This window comes from Notolabrus celidotus, chromosome 19 (assembly GCF_009762535.1).
Source record: "Notolabrus celidotus isolate fNotCel1 chromosome 19, fNotCel1.pri, whole genome shotgun sequence".
Taxonomy (NCBI): Eukaryota; Metazoa; Chordata; class Actinopteri; order Labriformes; family Labridae; genus Notolabrus; species Notolabrus celidotus.
In genome coordinates, this window is record NC_048290.1 from 22318285 (window position 1) to 22342233 (window position 23949).

A 23949-nucleotide genomic window follows, 5' to 3' on the forward strand; every position below is an offset into this window, starting at 1 on the left:
TCTCTATTAAAAATATCCACTTAATTAAATGTGTCATAAAAATGAGCCAAAAAAAGAAGAGAAAAGAAGAAAATAAAGGAAAAGAAAGGAAAGAAGAAAGGGAGGGAGAGAGAGAGGGATTGCACCAGTTATTTGAGAGAGGAATGCACAAGAGGTCACATTCTTCACTCCACTGCTGTGGCTTGCCCCATGTTCAACTCTCTCTTTTTCTCTGTGTGAAATAGAGATTATTACTCAACACTTCTCTGCTGCAACAGATCACACACACACATAGATACACACACATACACACACAAACATAAACACAAACACACACAAACAGAGAGAAATTGTGACTCGGAAACTTCGTAGGCTGGATAGAGGCAGATGTTGAAGAGGCTGAAGGCCAGGAAGTGATTAATTAAAACAGTCATACTGATCAGATGCTCATTATATAATCATTACACAACAGGTCTTTTTATGGACGGCTTTTTGACATGTCACAGTACAACAAGCACAGGTATAAATAATAAAATAAAGTATGGCCGAATTCTTTTATCACCACCAGCTGAATGAAAAAACTGTATTTTTTCCCCCTGTAAAGCACAATAAATTAAAAAAATGTTTTCAGTACATCTGTCCACTCCCGTCCTTCTCTAACTGGGCCTGTAAATAATTATGCCACAATCAGGGATGCATGATATCATCAACATAATATCTTATCATTATCATATCTTATTAATTATCATAATAAGATAAAAGCTTAAAAGGGTAAATATTGTATCAGCAGATGTGAACTTTTCTGCCCATAATTATGTCTTTGTGCACAAGTATGCATATGGGCGTCAACATATTGGCTGTAAGAAAGTATTCTAAAGTGTTAGAATCAGATAGTCAAGTTGCTATGTAATGATTAGTAACATAGCAGGGACCATTCAAAGGTAAAGTAGCTTAAGAAAAAAGCATTGAATGAATCTTAATAACCAGCTTTATTCTCAGTGGGAGGCTTCTGCAGGGTAAAAATGTGATGTAAAAATATCCACATATTGGGACGAGGACTTAGCCTAATGGTCAAGTTGAGCACCCATGTAGCGGGCCGCCTGGGTTCAATTCCAGCCTGTGGCCCCTTTCCCGCATGTAATTCCTACACTCTCTCCCGGTTTCCTACACTATCCACTGTCCTCTCCTCTGTCAATAAAGGTGTAAAAGACCCAAATATATCAACAAATTGGGAATTGGCAAAAATCTATAATAATAATAATAATAATAATAATAATAGTAATCATCCTAATCATAATAATAATTATAATCATAATCATAATAATAATAATAGTACTTTATTTATATAGCACTTTTCAATACAGGTTACAAAGTGCTCCACAGTGGGCGATAAAAACAAAAGAAGTGCAAAGCAAAATGAAAACGCAAAAACATACAAACTTCTAAAACAGGCCCTTAAAATCAGATCTTATATTAAATAAAATCACACAATAAAAGCTTCCCTGTAAAAATGTGTCTTGAGTAATGACATAAAACACATCACTGACTCTGTAAGTCTGATCTCCTCTGGCAGGCTGTTCCAGAGTGTAGAAGCCCTGACTGAAAAAGCCCTGTCCCCTTTAGTTTTCAGTCGGGTCCTTGGAACAGCTGGCAGAGAACTCCCAGAGGATTTCAGACTGCGACCTTCACCACAATGGCACTCCACAAAAATACTGGTAAGTCTGGTAGACTGCCTCTGACTGTGCAGGCTTGCAAGAAAGCAAAACTTTGATAAACTGAAAGACCATGAGCAGAGGTCTGTGTGCTACTCCTTTTTACAGAGGAATATCAGACAGCATGGATTGATGGATTCATTTTAGACTTTTGCCAGGTACCAGTTTAGTCAAACTCTTTTAAAGTTCTCACAGCTACGTTAAAGAGAAAATACACAAGGTCTGTTTTCTGTTGGGAGTGGTTGGATCTTGTTAAGAACTCCCTTGACTTAATAATAAATAAATGTGCAGCTTTTCAGATCTGCATGGGGTAAGATATTGTAAGATCCTCATCCTTTTTTAGACCTTTAAAACTATAAATGGCTTCCATTAACATCCTGAACTAATGTCCTAGTTAAACGTGACTACAACAGTTAAATAGGGAAGGCTCATTGTGCGCTGAATACCTTGACTGCTAAGATTTATGCACACAGCTGTTTGGTTTTGACTAGTCATCAGGTAGGGTGGTAATAAAGTAGACTCTTTTCCAGGTGGTCAAGAGTTGATGAGAGGGGAAAACACTCACTAATCAGCCGAGTGTCATCCGGCAAGGGACAAATGTGTCTCACACATATACACACATACACACACACTTTGGAGAAAAGTCCAGCCAGAGCAAGTGACAAGCCACCAGGGACCGAACAGCTGGCCTGCATGAGCATTTCTATGAGGCGCCGGCTGCACGGGTACAATGTGGGTGCGCATGCACAATCACTCACACACAGACGCCTTCCTCCCATCTAGAAGACTCACAGGGATCACGGGAGGAGATTCAGCGTATAGAATTTACAGATTCCTCGAGTTCCAGCCGAGAAGAAGAAGACAGTAAGAGACTAAGAGAGAAATCTATCCACTCTGCATAAACAAGGAACTCAGCTGTTGCAGGACACACACATGCTCACACACAGATGCACAAAATAGAGGGAAGCAGTCAGCCTAAAATTATAATCTTTAACAACCTTTCAAAATAAATGAACATTTAAGTGTTTAAGATCATTAACAAAATAATTGAAGCAGATTGAGAATAATGACTTTTAGTCTAGCTTAATCTTTTTTTTTTTTATGATCTTTTATAATCTTTCTATATAATATATGAAATGTATTATTATTATTATTATTATTATTATTATTATTATTATTAAGGTATGGATATCTATTACCCGGCTGTGTGAAGTACTTCATTCTAATTGAGATTATTTGAGTTTTTGAGTTTTCATTGCCACTTTTTACTACATCGTTGCAAATAGAGGAACGAAAGAACATATGACGGGAGAGATTAATTGGATAAAGATTAAAAAAGTAGATTCCCAGTCTTATTTTAATCAGAATGCTGCCAGTGCCCAACATTACAATGTTCCTTGACCATCTTTCCTGCTGTGCGACATGTCTAAGTAAGATTCAGCATGTTTTGCATCTTAATAAACAAAATCGAAAATATGTTAAAATATCAAAGTTATACAACCATGCAACATTGTTTGCATGGCCAGTTTTTTTTTTGTTTTACTGAAACTTGTTTGGAATGCATTGCTCATAAGTGACATAGTTTAATTAATGCTCTTTATAAAATACCTGTGACATACAATGTGCAATCATCATAATTGCATGTGATGTGGCGGGATAAAAAATGCAGCTTGTCTTTATAAGATTGTCAGATGAGGATGCAAGTTTGCCCTCTGGCCTCCAGCTCATAATCTAACGACTGACTTATTAAAACAAAGGAGGAGGAATTCAAACGTGGAAGACAACCAAAGACGGTTTCTATGGTATCCAGCAAAGCACACACAAGAATGGCACAAATGCAACACTGAACATTTTTACTAGACCCAGTAGTTTATATCTCAATGATTCAATTCTTACTTCCTGAGTGTGTATGTGTGTATGTATGTATGTATGTATGTATGTATGTATGTATGTATGTATGTATGTATGTGTGTGTGTGTGTGTGTGTGTGTATGTGCGTGTATGTGTGCGTGTGCGTGTGCGTGTGTGTGTGTGTGTGTGTGTGTGTGTGTGTGTGTGCGTGTGTGTGTGTGTGCGTGGGTGTGTGTAACTTTCTGTAGCTTTGTTCAGAGTAAAAGCTTTCCAGCTTTGGTTCAGTGCAGATGTTGTTGGAATGCATTATCAGCACTCAGCTCATTTCTGACCACTCAATAGGAAATATACATGGTTACATGTACACCTTTATAAAAATAACATCTTGTTTTCAGCTGCAATGTACCCTAATAAAACACAACAACAAAATAAATACATGTAACCACCAGAGGGCACATTTTCCTCTACCTGTCTACTGTGGGAACAGCAATTACAAAGTTACCTCAAAATCAGACAATATTGTTGTGATCCTCTTTCCTTTGAACCCTCCATCCTCCTAATCCCACTTTCCTCCGTTTTCCTTTCCTCTGTAAGCTCTTTTTCAGAGAAAGACAGGAAGATAAATAAGAAGCATCATTCTTTCTTTGAATAACTTCAAACAGCAAACCAACTCCCTGCAGCTAAATGAAAGTATTTCCATGCATGCATATCCACATCATGGAGATTCTTGGTGTCTTTATTTTTTATAATTATTTTATTTATTATTTACAGTAAAATGAAATTATGATCATTTCAGTGAGCTCTACAACAACCTGACTGTTGTAGATTCGTATGAGATCTGGTCTTTTACTGTCCTTGACTCGAAAGAATATGCCTGAACACATTCCCTTTGGCTTCCTTTATGGACAGTAAACACTTTGGTCTTCAAGAGCACCTTGCTTTTAGCTCACAGTAACATGACTTTTTATTACTAATACATGTATAGAGCTAATTGCTTGCTGTTGTTGTATTTTATTTGATAGTGTTTATTTTGAAGATGCAAAAGACACAAAAACAAATGTTATATACATTCCAAATAATAAAAATAATCATAATAATACTAATTAATTGTATCCTCACTAATATGAATTGTATTCACATATCTGAAAAGGAGTTGGAAGAAGTAAAATGTGTTAAATCCCACCCCTTCTTTATTATTTGTTGATTAATAATAGTCAGTAAGTTAAAAAATGTATGTTTTTTTTTAACTTATTGCTTTATATTACAGTAAAACACATACATATACATATATATACATATATATATAGACATACATATACATATATATATATATACACACACACACATATATATACAACAATGAGTGAAAAAAAGGGTTTCTCTTATTATTCATATTCTCTCAAAAATGGCCAAAAAAAAATCACGAATTCTACCAGGGTATGTAAACTTATGAGCACAACTGTACAAACTGTATACACACACACATATACATGCATACACATTTGCTTGTTGCTTTGTATACTAATACTACATAATATAAATGTGCCATTATAAATATTGAAATTCAGTCATTATATGCCCTTACCTTTATATATATATGCATGTGTCCGGCATACCTGTATTTATGAATACACACACATTTAGATACATGCATACGCTTGCACTCATACATATACACATATTCTCACACACCCATACATATACATGTATATACACACATGTACATACACACAATCGGCTCATTGAAGCTGTAGGATAGGTTTGTAGGAGTATTACTTAAATGCTCAGAAGAGATTAAACTCTTTCACAAACACATGGAAATGAAAGTTTTTTATCCTCCATACTTTAAGAAATATAGAGATTATTATCTATTTTGTAAGATAGATGGCTAGTACCAGTGTAATTTTGTGGCCATAGATCTTTATTTTCATTTACCATGTCAAGATTAAGAGGCAAATCTTGCCATGGTTCAGCAAATCAACTGACCTACGCTGCCCTGTTCTTAGTCTGGTGGTTGATAATGCAAGAGGGAGTGTACTGCTCTATGTGAGCATCTGTAACCGAGCCAGCAGGGGTGTATGATGTCAGCAGACTCTCATATTTATATACATTTTGCTACCCTTTTAATATGTCATGTAGCACTTTGAGATGTATTCAGAATGTATAGTGTGTAATAAATAAAATGTATTACTGTTATTATTTTGTTCAGAAGTGAGTCGTTACCTTTTTAACAGGTTCCCCTTCAGCCTCTTGATAAATATTAACCTGAGATGTTTATTTCTATACATTTATTTAAATTAATTAATTTGTTGCTGTTTTTTATTGAATGTAAATCTATGCCGTCCAAAACTTTAAGGTTAAGCAGAAAAAAATGTTTGCAAGGGAAGTGGCAGCCGTGTAGAAGCAGCAGACAAACGTCCTTTTAAAGAACCGTAATTGCATAAAAAGAATGAAAATCTCTCAGTGAAGAACTAAACCTTAAATTAGTCCTAAATAGGCAATTAAACTTACTTTAAATGATGTGCTAAATTGTTGAGAAGTTGTTTGTTCTTTTCAAACTTTTCTGCAGAAGGACAGCCAAGGTCCTGCTCTAATTAGCTACAGTAGAAAGCAAAGAAATCCAGCAGTAATGAATGACTACTGAACTCTAAAATTGGAATCAAGTTTTAGAAGTGGTGAGCGGCTGGACATCAGCAATAAGCACAGTCCATCCAAGTTAAATTGGAGGATCTACAAGTATACATTCTACACAATAGACAACTAGGAAAGAAAAGATAAAGTCCTCTCTTGTGTGCTCTGCTCAGACTTGTTTTTATACAGGTCTGGTAACATACTGGAGAGGGTAATCTACTCCATGATCCACAGAGGTCCACAGCCGACTTGAGGGGGGTTCTCAGATAACTGAACCGCACACAGAAAAGCAGCTGGAAATGTATTGTGTGAGCTACGGCTCCCAAAAATTCACTACCCCGCTCGGTCCTTGTAATCGTACTCGCTAACCAGTGAGATCATACCTCCCTGCTGTACAGTACACAGCGGTGCCAAGAGTAGAGGCAGGTCTTTGCTTGCCCCTGACTGCCTCGGTCTCTCTCCCAGGCAGCTGCGTGCAGAGGTCTGAACCTGCCTGCTGAGGAGCAGCATGGGGCTGACTAGCTGAGCGTTAACTAGCTGTGGCTCACCAAGAAGAGAGAAAACAGAGATGTAAAATCCTCTGTTGTTATTGCCCTCCTCTTGCATTATGACTCACATCTCCCTCTCATAGTCCAACCTGCTCACCACAAGAGGGCAGGGTCAAAGAGAGAAAATAAGTCCGGCCCGTGTCAGTGACCCTTTGCCAAATTCAACCCATTTACCGGCAAAGCCTTTCATTCTGTTTTTCTGACCTCCCTGTCCTGTCCCCCCTCTGTGTTATGCAAGACTGAGACTCTGTGGAAAGTATTCCTGCCAAGTCAATCACAGCCCAACGGACACATTTGGTAAACTTATCAGTCAGCTAGATGCATGGCATGCATCCGGTTCAATGACAAGTGATCGTTTTAAAGAGCTAAAAGAACAGAAAGCCCACACCTCAACCGTGGCACTCTTTTTTTCTGACTTGTGACAAATGTATCAGGTTTTCTTTTGTTCTTCATTCATACATACATTCTCTGTTCCCACTTATGGCAGAATGCAGACATAAATCTAGATTTGTATGCCTTATTATTCCCCCAATGAATATTAACAGCACTGTTAAACATCAAAGCTAAAGCAGTTAAAAGAAAGAGCTTATTGGCACCGAACATAAACTAATTTTATATGATTTATAAAAGAAAACAAGCCCCCCTGACTCTACCTTGGGTGTATTAGATACTTTGCTTCTCTAGGCTATCAAGATATGGACCATGACAAAGGCATTTTCATGAGCTGAGTCCATATGAAATAATATGACCACAAAAACAAAAGGTGGATAGAATAAATAGGAAATAAGTTATAATTGAAGTGATGAAAGTCTGCTTTTTGGAGCACTTTCATTTTTTAATTCAGATAAAATAATTGAGGCTTGAAAAAAGGACAAAAGGCCACACGATTAAACCAGGAAACAGACAGACTTCCTTATGAAGACATGGACAAAAAAAGTCATACAAACCAGGAAGAAACATCACCAGATTAACATCTGTCCCCAGTGTGAGTATATCTGGTCCTGGCTTTTTAAAACCCAGTGAGGATCTGAGCCAGCAGCTGGCTGGTCTTCCCTTATGGAGTGCTTTGACAGAGTTTTCCCCATGGAGCATGCATTAGTGTGATCACTACATTAAGACAGAGCTATGTTCAAAGATTATTTATTACCCAGCGAGCTGTAAATACATGACTCTGATTGGTCAAAACCCCAGAACAACAGCAAGCACTTAAGTAAACAAATGAACTAAAAGATGTCTTCAGCTTGAAAAATTCACACACCGGATCGAAATTCTACCCAGAATGGCCGCTTAGTTTGACTCTAATACTCAGGCCCAAAAATAAATTGCAAACCATAGACTGTATAAATAATGGTAGTAGTATCCATGATGTCACCCATATGTTTCTGAAACGTTGTTTTGAGGCCAATCGTCGGCGGGAGCCATTTTTGAAAGTCAACCTAACTTCTGTCGAGCTAGTGTGAGGTAAAGAGGCGGGCTTTGAGCCTCCTAGCCAACAGCTACTGTGTTCCTGCCTGTCAATCAACTCAGCTGTGCCTCTCATTATGGAAAACTCGTAATCTTAATATCTTCGAAACTGCTGCGTTATAAGCAAGACCCTGATGCAAAGCTGTGCATTATCTCTGTGGCTACTGTCATTTATCACTCACAACACTTAAAGGTATCTCTTAGCTGGCATCTAACTGATTGAATTTCAAGCAGAAATGCAACACTTCTCTGTCCCATCTTTTTATATGTGATGATTTTCTACTCTTCTGTGGTTTACATAAGAGTAAACAGGATATCTTTCATGGTGATTATGATTTGTAAGTAATCGGAAGAGGTCTGCTTGGTGTCGAAGAACCTGTGATGGGGATTTCTTTCTATTTTCTAAAAGATACATACACATACATACAATAGAACTTTCTGTACAGCCACACACTGTCCTAAAAAAAACGCAGGAGGAGGCACTGTTGAGCTCTGCCACACAACAAAAGCAGCTTAGTAAAGAATGCTCAAGTTTGAAGACTGGCAATATTTCATGTTAAGCTTTTTCAGCATTTACTAGACACTATTGAGTATATCGGCCTGTCAGAAACCAAACAAGCCACCAACTGAGGCAACAACATCATCACACCATACCATACTGACAGCAAAGACAGACTCTCCATTGCTGTTTAGATTACTCATGGTTGGTAAGGTAGGTTTCACGCACTTAAACTGTCTTATTGCATTGCTTTGAGTTCACAACACTTTCTCTACTCCAGGTTGCGCAAGCAAACTTGTTATTCAGCTGACTTGCAGCAATCTCAGTGATGCAACCACAACAGTGCTAAGGCTATCTATGCACTTTTGTGATTTGTATTTATGTATCAGAACTTGTGCTACATCATGAAATTTAAATTTTTCAGAAGAGTAAATGCAATCAAACTTATGGTATGTGCGATGGTCTGTCCATGAAAGGTCAGGTGGCAGAAAGAGAAAGCACAAAGCACAAAATAGAGTCGTTTTAGTAACAGTCTTAGTGTTTCATCTCTGGCCAGTCCCTGACATAGCGATTAGGGAAAACCTAAACTGCTGTTGTTTCAAATGACAGAAAAAACATTGTATCAGAACATTTCTTCTTACCGTGCACAGCAAAAACGTTACAGGGCTGGGTGCCATGGCGTGACGACTCTCTCTTTCCACCCTTGATGAAGGCTGGCAGACTGGGTCTCCTCTGGTCCCCTACAAACTTTCCCGGCTGCTGCCCCATAAGGGCAGGGTGCCAGGCCGCAGCCGGGACTCTCCAAGCTGGACTTTGTTGCTCACCGTCAAACAGTTGGCCACCAGTCAGGGAAGGGGTAAGGACAGGACGGGAACCCCTTTCCCTGGCTCAGTCCGTCTTCCACTGGAGTGTGGGTAATGTCTTTCACCTTTGTAGATCCCTTTCACTCCTTTGTGTCTCTGTTTATCATACTGTAATGGAGACTGAATGCCTCAGAGGTCAGAGATCGGTGTTTCAAAGTAGTCTGGGAAGAAAACAAACAATCAATGATGATCATATTCAAAGCGTTTAAGCTTCTATTTAACATAAAACATGAATTCAGACACCAGACATTTTTATAAATAATCTTGGCTTAGTCTCACAATGCTGTAGAGGTTTATAAAGCATGCACATTATTGGGTTGACATACAAGGGTTCTATCCCATGCAATATCCTGATAAATACTAAATTCATTGCAAGTACTCTGTTGTTGAGATTTTAAGGGTCCTACTTTCACTACATTATCAAGAAACATTACATGTGCATCCCTCTGTATATATTCTCACTTCTATCTGTCAAAACAAGGATGTTCATACACTTCATTTTTTATTTTTTATTCTAATCCAGCCAATCAAATATGAAGCTAACGTTGGTTAACAACAGTATGCTGCAGGCTACAAACATAACTATTTAGAGATACACCACCAGTCAGAAGTTTGGACGCACCTTCTCATTCAAGGATTTGTATTTATTTTAATTATTGTAAACACTGTAGATTAATACTGAAGACATCAAAACTATGAAAGAACATATATGGAATTATTTAATGAACAAAAAAGTGTTAAACAAACCTGAATATGTTTTATATTTTAGATTCTGTAAAGTAGCCCCCTTTTTCCTTCATGACAGCTTTGCACACTCTTGGTATTCTCTCAGTCTGCTTCATGAAGTGATCTCCTGGAATGGTTTCTAATTAACATGAGCCTTGTCAAGAGTTCATTTGTAGAATGACTTGCCTTCTTAATGTGTTTGAGACCATCAGTTGTGTTGTTCAGAGGTAGGGTTAGTACACAATGGATAGCCCTATGTGACTACTGTTGTAATCCAGATTATGTCAAAACCAGATTATTTCATAGTTTTTGTGTCTTCAGTATTAATCTACAATGCTGAAAATAATGAAAATAAATACAAACCCTTGAATGAGAAGGTGTGTCCAAACTTTTGACTGGTAGTGTATTTTGTTAGAAAGGAGAAAACAAAAACAGAAAACAACTTCATCTGGGGCATACGAACTAGCTGGGATAAATAGTTACCTCTGAAGTCTAGCAGGGTATTATAATTGTATTTCAGGCTACTTCTGTATTTTGACATCCTATTTTACAGTATTTCTCAGTTGCTAAAACACTAACCCCTATTGTCTGAACCAAATTCCTTAGCGGCCTGAACCATGTACTGAATCAGTCACTCTTTTGGCAAAACCATAAGCACTTTTCACCTGTTAGACACAACAAACACATTCTCACTCACTAAAAACACATGTTGCACTGTGATGCACTTGTGTTACATAATGGTAAGCACAGGTAGCAAAAGTTAAACACATTTGAAGCACATGATTCAGAGTTTAAACACAACCACTCAAAACTGATCACACTTGTGTCTAATGATGTGAGGAAACCAATATAAGCCTGGATCCGGCACGCCATGGTTTTTCCCCCCGTTGCCAGGTCAGGGAGAAAGTGGCCTGTGATGTGGATGAAGTCCTGTGGCCTGACCCAGCATGTAGATCTGATGCTGTAGATAACTAGGGATGCATGATATTATTGGTATCGTCCGAGATTGGCTTTAAAATGAACTATCAGATATCGGCCAACACACTGATATCCGCTGATATGATTAACCGATAAAATAATGGGCTGCTGCACACATGTTGGGCTCATGTTTGAAGTTAAATTTGAATTTAAGCAGCAGTGTGTAAGGTACATGTAGCTGACTAATTTAGGCACATTTACTGTCAAAGAGTAAACCATTTTATTTAATTTAGGTTTAATTGCTGTTCAGTTGCACTTTTCATATGTTCCCTGTGAACAGAGGTTAGGTTTACTTACAATGTCAAATGTGAAATTGGCTAAATTTGCTCTGGTTGTGAGTATTGTTATGATTATCTCAAGGAGAGCGTCATCCAAGTTTTAAGTAGGATGTCTCTTTTTGTATGAATTTTGTTTGAAAGCAATTGTCACAAATAAATATGCAGCTTTAAATATTAAGTATTTTTCTTATTTTGCACAAGAAATGAATATGACGTAAGAAATGTGATAAGAGTATCACCATAATGCTGTACGCTAATTCCAATACAGAAGAGAACTGATGATCTCTGTAATTAGGTGGGCGGAAAAAAATATCTATGTCGGTAATCGGCTAAATGAGTTGTTAAATATCGGCATATCGGCAAAAAATCCAATATTGTGCATCCCTAGTAGATACTGTAAGCACTTCAGTACGATTTTGTGGATTACACTATAATGTGCTCCTCTTTTTTTTTTGTATTTAAATTATTTTTACTATATACACGTAAAATATACATGTAGGCAATGTAAGGATTCTGTCATAATTTTAACAAATAATATTTGTTAAAAATTGAAAGTTGAGGTATTAATGCATGTCATTTCAAGTTGTTGTATAAATACCAACATGCAGTATCACTTTATTGTTGTAATTCAGTAATACCACCAAAGACCTCTTCATGACAAAGCAAAGGAGGGTAAGGGGATCTGATAAAAGGAATCAAAGGTGAATTCCATACACATGAAAGCTGGTCCATCAGTACAGATGTTTGCACAATTTCCTGGTAGAGGTTGGTAGAACTGTTGTGAACAATACACATTGTTTCTACAGCTTCATGTCCTGAGCATTCAGATTTTTGATGTAGTGTGCAATGACTGCTCAGTGTTGTTTTTAATTTTGATTGACTTGGGGTATGATCTGACAACATTGTTTGGTTTTGCAGGAAGAGTCAGAGGTTTGGTGAATGTAGTTTGAAAATTGTGTTTTGTGCTTATAGCGTTGAGAAAAGCGTGGTGGATGTCAATAAATATGTTTTAGCAATTGAGAAATACTGTAATTACAAAAACAGTGTCAAAAAAAGTCAAACGTGCACAAGAAGCACGGAAGTGGAAATGACAAACATGTGCTAACTTACAAACTCAAAGAGTGAATAAAGTGTGTATGTTGACTTACATTGTCTTGGAATATTTACATTGTTGGTTAGCTGACGTCCTCAAGCTAATGGTTAAGTTAGCCATAGAGGCTAACTAATGCACATCGAGCATTCAACAGTTGGCTCTGTCCGAGTCGCTGTTTACACTCCACACAAGTGCACAGAAAAGTCTCCCAAATAACTCTCCGGTTGCCACAACTTAATTGTTGCAAACAGTCTTCCAAAGCCAAAGTTTTCAGTCTGTTTCAAACTTCCGTGTCCACTCTTCCCGTGTTGCGGAGTCTCTCCCCCTGTGGTACCCGGACTAAAGGAACTTCAATCAGGGAGGTGAAGAGAAATCGAGGAGATTCAGCCGGCCAGAGACCGACGACTCTTTCTGCAAGTCCTGTCCTCTGTTTACAGCTACCGACCCCTCTGTCCCTGGACTCACTCATTGTTTTCACGTGAAAATCTGTGCACTAAACTTTGGCCGAGTTGTAGTTGTGTCGCTGGTGCCGCCATACTTCCATACGCAAGGTGGTTTACAGAAGTATGTGGGTGGGGCGACGTATGACGTCACATGCGTGCGTGGGCTAGTATACGGGACCAAAGATAAATTCTTATTATGCTGGAAAGCAAAAGGACAGATCAGCCCCTTTAAAAGCAGTGGTGGACAAAGTAAACAGCTTCATTACTTAAGTCAAAGTAAAGGTCAAATATTACTCCAATACAAGTGAAAGTCGCTCTGTCAGATTATAACTTGAGTTAAAGGCACTGTGAGGAGTTTTTAACCAGCTTAGAAACAGGCTGAAACAAACACTGATGCCTCTTTATGACCTTCAAAAGCAAACAAGACCATGAACAACAACACTGATACCTTCTCTGTTGTCATTTTTAATGCCTTAAACCACTCCGAGGGGGAAGGTGTCAGACCACATGATTGATATTTGGCTTTAGAAACACCCTTTTTTGGCTGTTTTTATGGCACATAACCACATGGAGTGATAAATCTGGCTGTTAAACGATATTAGGGTGAGGTTTTTGTTGAAAACACTACTTATGCATGTACAGACCAAGAGATAATAGGTATCACTTTGTCCACAAGGGGGCGCCAAAATTGATATACATGAAAATTTCCTCACAGCAGCTTTAAAGTACTGAAGTACTTCCTTTTAAAAATACTTAAGTATTCAAAGTAGTTTTTAAATAATCTCAAAACGTTGTGTTTTCACAATACATAAGTGCAGTCAAGAATACATAGGAGTACATTCTGTTAAATCATGTTTATTTAGAAATTACTTGAAATCTCTAAAAACTATACCATGGAATAAAAACAGAAACTAAGTTACTCCAATAACAGACAACTTAGTTTCAAATGTTCATCTGGAATGAAACAAATGTTACATAGCTCAACACACTTTCTCAGGTTGGATAGTGACTTTTTGTATGTTTGAGCAGAGTGGGAAACAGGGAGAACATTTCAAACGGTACTTATCATTCTTCATTTCAAAAACCTCTAACACAGGCTGAAGATATGGCCATGAGTGCTCATGTGGAGAATTATAGCCATCATTACCACCTCTACATGAATTGACTGATCTGAATGAAACTTGCTCTGTGTTTGCTCCACGTTCAACCTGCACGATATACAGGTACGACTAAACCACTGAGAGAAGCAGAACTACACAAACACATTTTACTGTCTTTGGGATCAGATTACAGAAAAGGGAAGGGAAGCTAAAGTACTTTCAAAGCTAAAGTAGTGAGTAACTAGAGCATTGATAGAAATGTAGCGGAGTAAAAAGTACAATTGTCTTCTGAATGTAGTGGATTACAAGTAATAAGTGTCCCCAAAATATAATACTCAAGTAAAGTACAGATACTCAAAAAATGTACTTAAGTACTGTACTCAAGTAAATTTACTTTGTTACTGTCCACCACTGTTTAAAAGGAAGTATTTTTGAGGGCTTCTACTGCGTTACCTCATACTATGCTTTGTGTTGCCTCACACAACTTTTGAATTCCCTTGCAATACTTTTCTTCTTCTTTTTCTCTCTCTCCTTCTAAACAATCTTGGAATCTAGTTCAGGAATCTGGACTGGGAAAGGCTCACTTCATTTTTCAGTATATGACTTTAAATGAGTTAAAACTGCTGTTGGTAGGAATGGTGTAAAAAATGTTACTTTTTTTCTGCTGGGTTTGGAGAAAAGATCATAATACCCATCGGTGCTCCTCAGTAAGTGGAGTAATTTGAGACTATTGCGAAATCTTTGCGTTTTCCAATGCCTTTGTATCAAGCAATGTTATTATTCCCCTCGTTCCCGTTATGACTGACCAATCATAGCTAATCTCCAACCCTCTGTCCTGATTGGTTAAGGGGTGGCCCCTACTACATCCTCCGATTGCTTATGAGTCCTGCACTATCTTGACTGCACATGCCGATCTGTGTTGGGGGGCTATGAGGAAATCTAGTTGGGAGGGATAGTGTTGACATTTGAAGTCCCTCTCTCTGAACAGATGTTTACTCTGTGACTTCCAGCAGCAGCTTTAAAATCCAATTATGCTTAGTGACATGACACTAGTTAGTATTCATTTTAGATTTAATTAACTTGGGTAACATTGTAATGTAACACAAAACTTATTGCAAGGGAATGCGACATAATGGGAGGTAACACATGAGTATTACAGGGAAATGCAAAAACACGAGGGAATGCAAGAGCAGTGTTGGGTAACTCAGAGCATAGTGCAATACAGGAAAAGGTTTGCTAGGGAACGCAAAACATATTGCAATGTAACGCCCAATAAATAGGTATTACCAAACATGTTTAGAGGGATCCCCAAAAGCAATGCAGGAAAATGCAAAATATATTGCAAGATAATGTAAACTTAATTGTGTGAAACTGTCAACAAGATTGCAAGGAAATACTAATCTACAATGGAATGGTACGGTGAAGTAACGCAGAAGTTGCAAGGGGAATGCAAAAGTATTGCGAGGAAAAGCACATTTTTTGCAGGGGAATGCTAAAATATGTCAATGTAACGCGAAGCAGATTGCAAGGGGAACTCAAATAATTTTGGTAGGGAATGAAAATCTTTATGCTGTCAGTAAATGCAAAAGTGTAACAAGGAATCGCAACAATCGCATGATAATGTTCAAGTTTTGATATATTTCACAACATATTCCAAGGGAATGCAAAAATCTGAAAAAGAGATTAAGATGAAACATTTAAGTATTGCAAATGCAAAAGTGTTGTAAAAGGAGCACAAAAATATGGCTGGGGAAGGAAAAAGTAGCCCCTCAGAAAACTTCCTGCAACTCTTGCTTGCTCTGTACATACAAGATGTTTTAAAAGAAAATCTGGATCTGATAGTCATATGTGATGACATCGTTGACTGTGAGCGCTCATTGCATTTTCTTCTTCGGAAACATAAAAAAATACCAGTGGTCATTTGGTTCTACTTATGACTCACTGTTTTAGCTTTAAAGTTAACGTGTTGAAAAGTTGTTTTGATATTTCAAACACGTTAAACAAAAAACTACAGATCTAAAAAATCTCTCTTTGGACTGTAATTTTTACAAATGCATATTTATTTGCAATACTGGAAAAGACATTATACATTTTAATAGTATCATTGACCAAGACCGAACACTGAGGAGTACTGAAAACTATAGAAAATGTATTGTAAACAACAGTGTTTTTCTATTACACAGCATATTATTAAAAGCGTTCCACTATATCTCTTTATAATGTGAGAGCAGCTGCTCTAGTGATCTAAAAAAAATCCTTCTTAATAGTAGTTGAACACCAACCATCACTTAAGTAAGTTAAAGCACACTGTTTAACCATACAACTGACTCTCACATTAGTAAAGAGGCTTTGAAAAGATTAGTTCAGTCCTTGGATACATGGTCCCTCTTGAAGCTGCTGGATGTGATCACGGTTTTGTTACGAGGTCAGTTAGGATGTGGGCTCTTTAACCTTCCTGTTCCAACAGCTTCTGTTGAGTCAACATGACAATCTCTTCCATCACTTCTGGCTTCAAGATGTCTTTGACCTACAGAAATGACACAAAGAAAATAATTATACATTTTTATGCCAAAACTTTATTAACAAAAACTTTCTACAAATTCATTCAGTACTAGTGGATAACATATTTCTATTTTTTTTTTATGTCTGAGAAATACCATGAAGGTAGTTTCAGTAAGGGTTACTTTAGTGTACTTTGAGCTACAGCCTAAGAGAGACAGCTCAGTTATTTATAAAAACAAATAAAAAATGTGGCTTTGTTAAGTAGGTTTACTTGTTAAAGTGAAAACTTCAATGTAATTTCTTATCTACATCATCAAATGTAAGCACAAAGAGTTAACTGTGCCAATACAGTATGGTGATATTACCAGCTTTCATGCTAAGTAAAGCATTCATGATGAAGTTGTGTGGTGGTCAGGGTTTGGTTTTACACTAGCAGAGACTAAATTGATTACGATTAATCACTGTTGTAGTTTTGCAATTTGGCCACCAGATGGCACAATACACCAAAGAGAAGAATTTCAAGATTGGAATCTTTTAAATAAAATTGTTGTACATTGTGTAATGGTGGGGAAAATATGTGGTTATCACAGATCATATATTTCATTATACTGCTTCTTACCTGGTGCTGGACTGAGGATTCATAGCAATACAGAACACTGGTGTCGTACAGGAGGACTTTGTGAGCAGCCAGAGCCAGAAGACAGTTCCTTAACCGAGAGATGACTTCACGGTCTGAAAGACTGACAGGCTGGAAGGACAGAGACAAGATGAGACAAACAAATAAGGTAAACATTTATAAATACAAGAAATGCAGGAACATAACATGGAAGCAGCAGATTAAAAAGTATTTAAAAGAAGTGTCTCCTCTTTTCAGATTACCATAGGGACTTGAAGTACATCTGAACAGTGTGATTGTCTTATAATCAGAGCAATACGGTATTTACATATGTATGTAAATATCTATGTCATATATATGCTAAGTTTAAATCCAAGTGTGTAAAAACTGGTGACACAGTGTTTAAACTGTCAGATACTGCTCTTGGTTGCTAAAGTTCTCACCTCCAGGCTGGTGTAGAAGCCCCCAGCCTCCTCATCCTGCTGCCCTGGTGTGGGATACAACCACACAAAGCCGTTATTCCCCAGGATTAAGGATGCGCCACATGGCAGGTTGTGGAAATGTGTTTTCTGTCTCTTGATCAGTGAAGGAGAAAGCTGTACCAGCACTCCTTGACCCAACTGATAATGAGAGAGAGAAAAAAAGGGCAGAATATTAGACAGAGTCAACAGAAGATAAGGGAACAAGAGAATGTATTACTAGCTTAATATTTGGTTACAAGATTAATGCTAGAGTCTTTAATATAGGAATCTAATGTGATATATAGTGTTTCAGGCTTTAAAATCAGGTCATCGTGCTTTTTTCTGTACTCATTTGATTTGTTTTCGTTTCCTAGTTTGTAATGAGTCAAAGTCAAAGATCACTTGGTGGTCACCCATCTGGCTCTGATGTTCCTTATTTACACATTTAATACTAGTTTAGTGTGTAAACAAATATTTCCGTTGATTAATTCATCAGGGTTCCCACTCTTTTCCAGAGATCATTTTCCAGGACATTTTCATTGATGATCAAGCTGGTATGACCGTCTAAATTTAGTTCCTAATTTAGTTCCTAAATAGTCTAATATGTTCCTCTCAGTGGAAGTCTACATTGAAAGACATGTAGTCTATGGCTATCAATGAAATCATCTCTTACATACTTAAAAATGATGGCAAATTGATAATAGAATAGCCAGGGACCCCTTACAGGTGAGAAAATTGTCCATGGCCCCCTCATAATTGTAACACAGATTAAGCACATTAGTGATGTGTCATGATCAAAAGCTGCGGCTCTGAGAGCCGATGCTTTATAGTGAATCAGAAGAGCCGGCTCGCATCAAGAGAGAGAGCCGGCTCCCAGTTTTTTCCTTTTGCTGCTTAGCTCTCTCAGCATGGCGGCCATGTGGCCAATCATATGTGAGGATATAGGATACAGGTGGTGGAGGGGAGGCTGTGTATCCTGGCTTCATCTGTTCCTTCAAAGAGAGTCTTCTTGTAGACCGGGCAAATACTCACTGAGAGGAGAAATCAGATCAGCCCATCCAAGCTGAGGCATCTGATTTTTCTCAATACCAACCTGAGGACATTAATAATGTTTGCTTGAGTTTGGTTCTGGTTCTGTTTGCTTGAGTTTGGTTCTGGTTCGGTTTACCTGAGTTGGTTCTGGTTCTGTTTGCTTGAGTTTGGTTCTGGTTCGGTTCTGGTTCGGTTCTGGTTCAGTTCTGGTTCTGTTCTGGTTCTGTTCTGGTTCGGTTCTGTTCTGGTTCGGGTCTGGTTCGGTTCTGGTTCACGTCTGGTTCGGTTCTGGTATGGTTCTGGTACGGTTCTGGTTCGGTTCGGTTCCGGTTCTGCTTCAGTTCTGGTTCGGTTCGGTTCCGATTCGGTTCCGGTTCGGTTCTGGTTCGGGTCTGGTTCGGTTCTGGTTCGGGTCTGGTTCGGTTCTGGTATGGTTCTGGTACGGTTCTGGTTCGGTTCGGTTCCGGTTCGGTTCTGGTTCAGTTCTGGTTCAGTTCTGGTTCGGTTCTGGTTCAACTCTGGTTCTGTTCTGGTAAGGTTCAGTTCGGTTCTGGTTCAGTTCGGTTCTGGTTCAGTTCGGTTCTGGTAAGGTTCGGTTCTGGTTCAGTTCTGGTATGTTCCTGGTAAGGTTCTGGTCCGGTTCTGGGTCGGTTCTGGGTCGGTTCTGGGCCGGTTCTGGTTCAGTTCTATTAGGGTTCTGGTTTGGCTCTGGTTTGGTTCTGGTTGAGTTTGATTCTGGTTCTGTTTGCATGAGTTTGGTTCTGGTTGAGTTTGATTCTGGTTCTGTTTGCATGAGTTTGGTTCTAGTTCTGTATGCTTAAGTTTAGATCTGGTTCTCACCCTAACCCTAACCCTAATCCCAACCCTAACCCTAATCCTAATCCTAATCCTAACCCTAACCCTAACCCTAATCCTAATCCTAACCCTAATCCTAACCCTAATCCTAACCCTAATTCTAATCCTAACCCTAACCCTAATCCTAACCCTAACCCTAACCCTAACCCTAACCCTAGTCCTAACCCTAACCCTAGTCCCAACCCTAATCCTAACCCTAACCCTAACCCTAACCCTAATCCTAACCCTAACCCTAACCCTAATCCTAACCCTAACCCTAACCCTAATCCTAATCCTAACCCTAACCCTAATCCTAACCCTAACCCTAACCCTAATCCTAACCCTAATCCTAATCCTAACCCTAACCCTAACCCTAACCCTAACCCTAATCCCAACCCTAACCCTAATCCTAACCCTAACCCTAACCCTAACCCCAATCAAAATCCTAACCCTAACCCTAATCCTAACACTAACCCTAATCCTAACCCTAACCCTAATCCTAACACTAACCCTAATCCTAACCCTAACCCTAATCCTAATCCTAACCCTAACCCTAATCCTAACCCTAACCCTAACCCTAATCCCAACCCTAACCCTAATCCTAACCCTAACCCTAACCCCAATCAAAATCCTAACCCTAACCCTAATCCTAACACTAACCCTAATCCTAACCCTAACCCTAACCCTAATCCTAATCCTAACCCTAACCCTAATCCTAACCCTAACCCTAACCCTAATCCCAACCCTAACCCTGATCCTAACCCTAACCCTAACCCTAATCCTAACCCTAACCCTAACCCCAATCAAAATCCTAACCCTAACCCTAATCCTAACCCTAATCCTAACACTAACCCTAACCCTAATCCTAACCCTAACCCTAACCCTAATCCTAACCCTAACCCTAACCCTAATCATAACCCTAACCCTAATCAAAACCCTAACCCTAACCCTAATCACAATCCTAACCCTAACCTTAATCCTAACCCTAACCCTAACCCTAATCCTAACCCTAACCACAATCCTAACCCTAACCCTAATCATAACCTTAATCCTAACCCTAACCCTAATCCTAACCCTAACCCTAACCCTAATCCTAACCCTAACCACAATCCTAACCCTAACCCTAATCATAACCTTTATCCTAACCCTAATCCTAATCCTAACCCTAATCCTAACCCTAACCATAATCATAACCCTAACCCTAATCCTAACCCTAACTCTAACCCTAACCACAACCGTAACCCTAATCCTAACCCTAACCCTAATCCTAACCCTAATCCTAACCCTAAGCCTAACCCTAATCCTAAACCTAAGCCTAAGCCTAAACCTAACCCTAATCCTAATCCTAACCCTAATCCTAACCCTAACGCTAATCCTAACCCTAATCCTAACCCTAATCATAACCCTAACCCTAACCCTAATCCTAACCCTAACCCTAATCCTAACCCTAACCCTAACCCTAATCCTAACCCTAACCCTAACCCTAATCCTAACCCTAATCCTAATCCTAACCCTAACCGTAACCCTAACCACAATCCTAACCCTAACCCTAATCATAACCCTAGGATCAGGGTGAGAATGATTTTGTAACAGAAGAAATGCACACAATTGGGCATTATAAAGGGTTATATATACGTTCATACGTTAAGGGTTTTCAACACAAACTATTATTTTTTGCAAAATTAAGGTAAAAAATATACGGCTACAAAAGATCCTAAATTAAGAGCCGTTTGAGAGTCGAAAGAGCCGGCTCTCTGAAAAGAGCCCAACTTCCCATCACTAAAGCACATGCTTACTACCTTTTGCACTCTTAGTTGCCCTTGGAACTATTTGTATTGTAAAACATATCAATGTAAATACTTCAGACCTGTACCATAGTGATAAACAGATAACACTTCAATTTGAATCAAGTAAATACCACTTGTATACTTTAAAACAGAGGGTCATTTCATTCCTTGTGGACTCAACATGACAGCATTTATACTTTTCAAGTAATTGATCTTAAACGCTTTCAGAAAATTAACAGTAACAAGACTCACATATCCCTTCGAGCCACCAAATGGTATCATAACAATGGTGTATGCTGTTTTGTAATGACACAGCACAATTTTATAATTTATTAAAAATGTATTCAAATTATTTCACGGACCCCCACGCTATGGTTCGCAGACCCCCAGGGGTCCCAGGACCTCACTTTGAGAACAACTGAGCTACAGTACGGTAATTGAGCCAAATGTACCATAAAACATAAACAATATACCCCCGTTTTCTGTGAATGCATGATTATGAAGTGAAGGAGAAAAGATGTGAAAAAAGTTGCGCAGTGTTGCTGTCTTTTCCAGCACAGCGTGCACTCAACTTTCAATGAATGGGGATGTGTTTTGTTAATAGGGTCAGGTCAAACGCAGCCATGTTGGAATCATTTTCCAGGACTATATGTGATTTTCCAGGACATTTTACTTTTTCTCCCATTTTCCAGGTGTTTTCCAGTACTGGAAAACTGGTCAACTGATTTCCAGGTTTTCCAGGTTTTCCAGGACGTGTGGGAACCCTGATTCATGTTCAAAATACTGTTTTTTAAGTGTAACCTAATGCCATTGAAACCACACTTGTGCTACTGGAGAATTTAAACAGCACGCGGAAATAATAACACCCTAAACATGAGCACATTTTCTAAACTTGTCAGCACATAACTCAACTCTAAACCTTATTGTGAACATTATCTGACTTACTTTTCCATACTTTAAACTGCGGGTGTGGAGCGACAGGGCTCCATCTGAGAAGACTGACTGCACCTCTGCCTGGAAGAACAGGAAAATGGCAACAGCTGCATAAGTATTGGAAAACAAATAAGACAGAAAAATATCTAAAAGAATGATATGAATTACACTAATGAGATCGCCTTCTTGAAGGTACTCTCTCATGGTGAGCTCGTCTTCTGCTGATCGTCTCCTCTGAAAGACAAAGCCATATCAAACATCTTTAGAAATTAATGATCAAACTCTTAAACAAACCTCTTATCGTCCTTTAGATAGATGCTTGTTCAGCTTACAGAGTGAAAAAAACATTTTTCTTTATGTGAATCAAATTTTCTAGCATCTCACCAGCTCTCCTCCAGGCAGATTGACGGAAGACAGCAAGAGCACCGAGTCCAAGCGGGAGTTGGTCTCTATCTTCCATCGTTTCTGTTGTACCTGCACAAGAAACACACACAGTGAGATCATAGTATACATTCATAGCTTCCTGAACTATTTGTTTTAGGTTCCTTTGACATATGTATGCCACCACTTTGTAAAAAAAAAAAAAGGTAGAAAAAGTGTCTTACCTCTGTGATTCTGCCAACCACTACATCACCAACCTCACCGTTAAACCTGCAAATCATCATCAAAATTATAACAATGTAGCTTCTGCTCCCACTTCCCTTCTTGGCTTAAGAAGTTTAAGACCTCAAATCTTCCCTCTTACCTGGTCTTTAGTGGTCTGACACAGATTAGCTTGTCTACTCTCTGCACCTCTCCAGCAACAGATGCTGTCAGCTTCTCTTCATCAACATAGGTCCCATGACCCCTGGACAGAAAGGATGTACAGATAATGAATAATACAGCCAAACAGGGATGTCCCTATTAATTTCCTGGTTATCAAACTTGACTTTATTTGAAGTTAACGTGAAAAGTAAGGCAAAAAAAAGTCCCTTTTGCAGGACTTCCTTCCATGACAACATAGTGTGCCCACCACAGACAGTCGCCGATTCCACTAAAAACAAACATATGCCTACCTCATGAAACCAGTGTCTGAAGTGATAACATCACCGGGGACGACTAGATCTTTTCGGTCAAAAGCAGAATCTAATAAAGAGACTGGTTTGCGAATAGTTGGTAGTCTCATGTCAGCAGCCATGCTTCTTTTTGGTTCTTCTTCTTCTTCTTCTTCTTCCCTCTACGGCAGACGACAATAGCCAAACTCGTTTTACCACCACCTACCGAAATATGAGTGTGGAGGTTTAATTCTGGAGGTGCTACCATCAATTTTAGACCAAACGTGAGAATACAAGCAATGTGTAATGTCAAAACTCATAAATAAGTAAGCTCCCATAGATTAGCTTGAAAACAACGTATTTTCTAATGTTTTTTATGACTCGTCCTCTATCGCCCCTTACTGCTAATTAGCGCCCCCTGCTGCATGGGAATATGAATAGCGACTTCTGACATATTTATAGTAGCAACAGAGGATGTTTCAGGATGTTGTTGACAAAATGTAATACGCAATTTTGATTTTCTAAACTATCAACCATACAGTTGAATTGTCCCTACTATATACAATCAACAAAAGCTAACTTTTA

At 38.6% G+C, this 23949-nt stretch overlaps 2 protein-coding genes across 2 annotated transcripts in view; both read right to left on the reverse strand.

Annotated features, from left to right (window-relative positions):
- abl1 (c-abl oncogene 1, non-receptor tyrosine kinase) overlaps positions 1-13202 on the reverse strand; it is a 40663-nt gene extending 27461 nt beyond the window's left edge. The window contains exons 1-2 of the mRNA XM_034709493.1: positions 12678-13202; positions 9326-9708 (exon numbers count right to left, since the gene is read on the reverse strand). Of these exons, the coding sequence (XP_034565384.1) occupies positions 9326-9452 (127 nt within the window). The 5' untranslated portion in view covers positions 9453-9708; positions 12678-13202. The remainder of the gene's footprint in view (positions 1-9325; positions 9709-12677) is intronic.
- A 3000-nt stretch (positions 13203-16202) lies between these two features.
- exosc2 (exosome component 2) lies at positions 16203-23793 on the reverse strand. The gene is made up of 9 exons (XM_034709067.1): positions 23386-23793; positions 23076-23177; positions 22936-22981; positions 22715-22804; positions 22499-22564; positions 22343-22411; positions 17727-17903; positions 17287-17415; positions 16203-16692 (listed from the first exon to the last, which is right to left on the reverse strand). Exons 1-9 carry the CDS (start codon positions 23505-23507, stop codon positions 16612-16614), a joined length of 882 nt encoding a protein of 293 aa, XP_034564958.1. The 5' UTR covers positions 23508-23793; the 3' UTR covers positions 16203-16611.
- Positions 23794-23949: the final 156 nt, after the last annotated feature.